The sequence below is a fragment of the Wasmannia auropunctata genome, unplaced genomic scaffold (assembly GCF_000956235.1).
Source record: "Wasmannia auropunctata unplaced genomic scaffold, wasmannia.A_1.0 LD336024.1, whole genome shotgun sequence".
Lineage (NCBI taxonomy): Eukaryota > Metazoa > Arthropoda > Insecta > Hymenoptera > Formicidae > Wasmannia > Wasmannia auropunctata.
The window spans coordinates 354,911-362,063 of record NW_012026866.1 but is presented as its reverse complement, the minus strand read 5'-3'; the positions used below and the strand labels follow the sequence as shown (position 1 = coordinate 362,063).

The window sequence follows — 7,153 nt, the reverse complement described above, 5'->3', positions numbered from 1 at the left end:
AATGTCCCACGAAGATTTCCAAAGGTGGATCAATGAGGTGATGTTGAAGATCATCGAGAATCTTGAACCGGACGTCGATAAAGTACGATATGATCTAAGCGAATCTACAGACATTTTTATTATGTCCAACATATATCGTGTACGTCTGCAGTTTAAGAACAAGATAAACGGACGGAACGAAGAATTGTCTATGATACTAAAAAGACCTATGTCGGGCTTCAGTCAGCTAGCTCGTATCGACCTTCAATTTCACAACGAGATCTTGTTCTATCAGATGTATACCCGACCGGACGAGGTCTACGCGAAATGCATCTACGCCGAAGAACGACCGCCCATCGACTCTGTAATCGCCTTAGAAAATGTCAACGGACGAGGATATTATCCTTGTTCATATATATATAATCCTCCATTAGAATACACATTAGCGGCGATGCGCGAGTTGGGACGATTTCATGGCAAGGGATATGTCATGAAGGAGACGCAACCAGAAAAATTCTTCGACATCGTGGCGCGAATTCAAGAAGTTAGGTACACAAAGAGAGCGGAGAATATGTACGAGTTTTACGCCAACATTCAGTCGGTACGCGCGGTGGAATATCTTCGCAGTCAAGGCCATGATACAGTTTTCTGCGATAAGATGGAAGCCTTACTTTCGAACGCGTTCGACGAAGTGATGATGAAGACGGTGCAGCCACTGGAACCGTTGGCCACGTTGTGTCACGGTGATTTTACGTTGGACAATATTCTCTTCAAGACATTGGACGGTGGACAATACCGCTCGATGTTTATTGATTTCGCGCTTATCAAATACTCGACGCCCGTCATCGATCTTTCCACGCATCTTTTTCTATGTTGTTCCAATGAAATAAGAAAAAACAAATTTTCCGAGATCATGCGGGCCTACTATGACGCGCTAAAGGAGTATCTGTTAGACGCCGGCATTCAGGACATTGAGAAGTACTCGTACAACGCTTTGTTGGACGATTTTAAAAGAGGTGCTCTCTACGGTTTCGTTCTTATGTCCACTTTTATATATGTATTATTGGGACATCTCAGTCCAGAAACTTTAGTACAAGAAATATTAGATTTAGGGCCTTTGGAAAGTGCAAAGAAGCAGAAATACGCCGGCGGAGACGAAGTATCCAAAATACTAGCTGATGCGTTGCTGCATCTGAGAGATCGTGGCTGTTTGAAACATTATTTATAATCGCTCGAGATAATTTGGATTTAAAATATAATCTGTATTGATTAAAAAACAACATACAAATAATAATTAATAATAAATAGTCTTTTAGTTATGGTTCATCAAAAGTGCAAAACTCGTTCTCTATAATGTATACTGTCCAACTAATGTTATTTTATATTTTTTACATAGTCCAATCTAATTTAATATATAGCATTCGTGTGAAATTTGTTTAAAAATTTAATTGAGAGAAGCTTAAAACAGGCTTAGTAATTATTGCGCGATAACAAGGAAACCTCAGTAGCAATTGGGAGTGCAACTACATAGATTGCGTACCAGAACAGAGCTTAAATCTCGTCAATGCGACTGACAATGGGCCGCACCGATTAATTTGACAACATAAAAGCATAGTATAGGTATGTTCATGTGTAACACACACACTCACGCACACATACGCATATACACATTTTTCTTACACAATATGATTTAACTTTAAATATTTTTGAATATTTGTATAATTACACTAGTTTACAAAAAAAATGTTTTTTTTTATTAGTTTGAACCGGACTGCGAGTTTCTTATAGATTTTTTGATGCTGAAAAACAATGCCGTGACACATTTCTTCATCACATCAGGTTTTTAAGATAATTAAGGTTTAATATCCAAAAAATGGCTCTTTCGGCAATATTTGACATTTTTTGTAAAATAGATTAACGGTATCTTGAAATTTCAATTAGAAGTCATAAACGTATACGTATTGATTATTCCCTATAAAATGTAATTTTTTTATTTCAATATCTTATTTTTTAATCATTATGAGAGATTTAAATTAGGAGCTATTTCCAATATGGAGACACTGAGACAGCATCACATACATGCGTGATCGGCAGCTATTTTATCATTATTTGTTTCTTTTTAGATCATTTCTCTTTCAGACAATTTTTGTTTAAAACATTTATTTTTTATTTTCTTTCAAGATATCGAGATGGGTTAAAATAAGATATTTTGTGTATGTACATATATGTACATACACAGGATATCTTATTTTATGTATATATACATTTATCTGTCACAATAAATTACATTGTGTGTGTGCATCGATAAGCACAAATTAGGAATTATAAGTATACGCCCTAGTAAAAAAGAACTACTAGTGCAGTAAAAACTATACCAGCTATATATACCAGCAGTGCCACTACTACATTTCAATAGTGTTATCACTGCACTGGTTCGTTTTTACGAGGACGTAACTTCATCAGAAAGAAAATTAGTTATTGTCAGAAAATCCTGTATTTAAATCCAAAAAGTAAATTTTTGAAATAGAAGAAATGCATTTTATTAGGAGTTGAACAACATATTCATGCAGATTTTTAATCAGAATTTTAATATAACGTTTATTACAAAAATATGTTAAATGTCATAAAAAAACATTTTTTGAATAAATTTCACTTATCTTAAAAACTTGATATGCTGGAATTTTTTAGTTTTTGGCATCGTTTGCAGCTCTAAAAATCTACGAGAAATACCTAATCCGGTCCAAAATAATTTTTTGCGGTAAACTAGTGTTATTTAATCTTCGGTATAAATATTCTAAAATTTTCACTCTCGTGATCATAAAGTTGAATTTTCGTCATTATAATAAATACAATTTTGTTTAAATAAAGGAATTTATGAATACTTTTAACAATTTTTTTTATTTATGATATGTAATTTATATTATAAAATATAATATTTTCAAATAATTGTTGCTAACAATTAATTTTAAAGATACAAAATGCATCTATCTATACTTACATTTCTATTTCGAACATCTAACTATCTGTCTATCGTTACGTGCAGTAGATATTTTAAATTATTTATTACGAGCATTATCGTTAGCTGGTAACAAATTGTTGTTCAGCATTCTACTTGCAAACAATATACATCGAAATTCAATAGTTTGGCTATTTTGCAGTTCGCGAAATACCATTGTCAGTCCTCTACTCCTCACGTTAAAACTTCACATTTATAGTTCTTATTTGCGTAAAATAAAATTATAAGCTAGTCTTCACGGGAAGTTGTGATAATACTGTGCCCGTTGACGAAATAACATAAACTTATATCGACCAATATCCTGGGTGTATCATATTACTTTTACTCGGACACGATTCGCATATTTAAATAAAATGTCCCACGAAGATTTCCAAAGATGGATCAACGATGTGATGCCGAAGATCATTAAAAATCTTGGATCGGACATTGACAAAGTACGGTATGAGCTACCCAAATTTACTGACACTTTTATTATGTCCAACATGTATCGTGTACGTCTGCAGTTTGAGAACAAGACAAACAAACAGAACGAGGAATTGTCTATAATAATGAAGAGACCCATGCCAGGCTTTAGCCAGCTAGCTCGTATCGATCTTCAATTTTACAACGAGATCCTATTCTATCAGATGTACACCCGACCGAACGAGATCTATGCGAAATGTATCTACGCTGAAGATCGGCCGCCCAACGACTCTGTAATCGCCTTAGAAAATGTCAATGGACGAGGATATTATTCTTGTCCGTGTGTATATAATCCTTCATTGGAATACACATTAGCAGCGATGCGTGAGTTGGGACGATTTCATGGCAAGGGATATGTCATGAAGGAGATGCAGCCGGAAAAGTTCTTCGACATCGTGGAGCGAATTCAAGAAGTTAGATACACGAAGACGGCAGAGAACCTCTACGAATTTCAGAGTAATATCAAGTCGGTACGCGCGGTGGAATATCTTCGTAGTCAAGGCCATGATACAGTTTTCTGCGATAAGATGGAAGCTTTACTTTCGAACGCGTTCGACGAAGTGATGATGAAGACAGTGCAGCCGCAGGAACCGTTGGCCACATTGTGTCACGGTGATTTTACGTTGGACAATATTCTTTTCAAGACAGAAGATAATGGACAATATCGCCCGATGTTAATTGATTTCGCGCTTATCAGATACTCGACGCCCGTCATCGATCTTTCCACGCATCTTTTTCTAAGTTGTACGAATGAAATGAGGAAAAGCAAATTTTCCGAGATCATGCGGGCCTACTATGACGCGCTGAAGGAGTATTTATTGGACGCCGGCATTCAGGATATTGAGAAGTACTCGTACAATGCTTTGTTAGACGATTTTAGAAGAGGTGCTCTCTTCGGTTTCATTCTCATGTCCGTTTTTGTACCGGTATTACTGGGACATCTCAGTCCAGAAACACTAGTACAAGAAATAGTAGATTTAGGGGTTGTGGAAAGTGCAAAGAAGCAGAAATACGCCGGCGGAGACGAAGTATCTAAAATATTAGCTGATGCGTTGCTGCATTTGAGAGATCTTGGCTGTCTGAAACATTTTTTATAGTCACCCGAAATAATTTACATTAATATAAAATATCTGATTAAAGAAAATAACACACAGGTAATAATTAATTATAAATAGTTTTTCAGCTATGGTTTATCAAAGGTGTAAAGACTCGGTCTTTGCAATGTCCAACAGAATCCAACTGTTTATATCGTTTACATAACATCAATCTTACAATTAGTTTATGTGTTGCATTCGTGTGAAATTTAATTGAAAATCTTTAATATATTATTAATTATCTTTAATAGTGTCTGTAATATATATTAATTATCTATAATAATATCTTCCTGTTACGTCCACATTGTTGATCTAGAGTGATATCAAGAGTAGGAGAAATAATCAAAATAATTATTTTCTCTATTAACTGTGTTATCTTTTAAATTTTAAATATTTTAAAAATAATGGGACTGAATGAAACCTAAGTTTTGAAGAATTTCCAAATCATATCAAAGCTTTGCTATAATTGTACAATGTATATTGTAGAGAGTGTAGAGCACAAGTTTTTATACCTATGCTGTACCATAAGTCGAGAACAGTCCAATTATTGATGTCCATCCCTTAGATTAGAGAAATTTAATATTTACAATATTAAATATATTTTTCAAAGGAATGACATTTTTTGTTTATCAAATTATAAGCTATAATTTATAAAATTATAATCGTATGTGAAAATCAACTCAATTTATCGATAACCAACTTTTCATATATAATTACGAGGTTTTTAAAATTAATCTTGAAAACAATATGTACATGTGATATCAGTTTATATACATATATCTGGTCCCATTAGAATTAATTATGCTTTAAGCTAAAGCTGAACTTATGCAATGAATGGTGGCTTTTAATGGACTCTATCTTATCTAAGCGACTTGTTTATGTATACGCTATTATGCAATAATTATTTTGTTTTCATTTGTTTTAAGAATTTGCATTCTGTATCTCTGCCTACACAATACGAAAGAAACGTGCTATTTTGTTCGCAAAGTATATGCCATATGTTATATATCGTATATATAAGTTATATATATAAGTTGTACTACTGATGTAAAAACGCAGCAGTCTATCTTGGCAACATGATATATATTTTATACATGATCACGACTTACAATCTATTAGAATAGAACAAAATTTGGCGTTCTGTTTGAATATAATTAGAATATAATTTTACTGTAAATTTCTTCTTTGATAGCAAAATGGAAATCGTCTTATGTAATGATAACATCCTTATCATAGTCTTTGTTTACGATAAAATAATCCTTATCATGGTAGTGTTTACGAAAAACATTCTTGTGTAAACCAGCGTTCCCTTCTTTCGAAAAGATAATTTACATATTTGAAATATGCACAACACGATGCAATGTACAAGGTAAAGAAAACAAAAGTTACGGATAAGATTTTGGAAAATCTACAGAAATGCAATTTTGTATAAATTATCCAGAAAATGTATTTGGTAGTAATGGAAGGATTATTTTTATAGTTATAATTTATGGTGTTGAAAAAATTTATATATTGTAAGAGCATTTGTAGTTCGTTATTTTTCAATTGTACAATAAATTAAACATTCTAATGAAAATTTATCGTCAACAATCGCCAACATTAGCACTCTCTTGTCTTTTATATTATTTAATATAATATGAAAGAGCAACATTACAATAATTAATAATTAATAATAATATCTTTATTATAAATCTAAATTATTAATCATTAATAATTAATTATTAATAATAATTTAAATTAAAATATTTCATGAAACTCATTCTGATCTATTTTTACTTACCTGATTCCTAATTTAAAATCTCGATTTAAAAAATGTTTTAAATTTAATTATTATTAAACACATCATTTGGTATATATTTATTATTTTATATTTCGTGATTATATACTATCTCGAACTTTACCTTTCTAATAAAATTAGTTTAAGTAACAGCGATTTGTTCGCGCCACATCGAAGGTTTTGATATTTCAAGAATCGCGGAGATGACGCGTTTCGATCAATTTCGAGTCGCGATTCACTGTAGAGCGCAACATGCTAGTCGTGTGTGAATTGCTCTGTAGTTTGAAATTTATTCCTGCATCGCAGAAATGAATCTTTTGAAAAATTATTATGAATGGTTTTCGAGAAATGACAGACATGCAATTATCCTCATCGTAGAAATAAATCTTTTGAAAAATTATCATGAATGGTTTCCGAGAAACGACAGACATTCATTATTACGTATGGCTGCGTTCGAGAGCGTCTATTGCATCATTTCGTCTTTATTAACGTCTAATTAACGATAAAGAAGTGACACAATAGCGCTGATTGCGCGCTCCCTGAACGTAGCCAATATTTGCAATTCCCTTCCTCTAAGGTAAAGATTGCAGTCACTCTTAAATGATCTGAATAATCTGATTATTATCAAATAAATCACATAGGATTGCAGATCTTTAACCGCATCTCGAACTGCCGATTCCAAATTTGAATTATATGATTTAACATTTAATATAATGGGAAACAATTGGAAAAGATAGGAATAACAATAAATACACTGTTTATACACTCCAAAGTGTTCCATTGACATAATTTATTTGGGATTTAATAATAATTAAAATAATTGCG

At 32.6% G+C, this 7,153-nt stretch overlaps 2 protein-coding genes across 2 annotated transcripts; both read left to right on the top strand.

Moving 5' to 3' along the window:
• The first annotated feature begins 1 nt into the window (after nucleotide 1).
• LOC105452931 lies at nucleotides 2-2,142 on the top strand. The gene has a single exon (XM_011694491.1). It carries the CDS (start codon nucleotides 2-4, stop codon nucleotides 1,205-1,207), a length of 1,206 nt encoding a protein of 401 aa, XP_011692793.1. The 3' UTR covers nucleotides 1,208-2,142.
• Nucleotides 2,143-2,216: 74 nt separating this feature from the next.
• Nucleotides 2,217-5,829, top strand: LOC105452930. The gene is made up of 2 exons (XM_011694490.1): nucleotides 2,217-2,411; nucleotides 3,138-5,829. Exon 2 carries the CDS (start codon nucleotides 3,349-3,351, stop codon nucleotides 4,552-4,554), a length of 1,206 nt encoding a protein of 401 aa, XP_011692792.1. The 5' UTR covers nucleotides 2,217-2,411; nucleotides 3,138-3,348; the 3' UTR covers nucleotides 4,555-5,829.
• The last annotated feature ends 1,324 nt before the right edge of the window (nucleotides 5,830-7,153 follow it).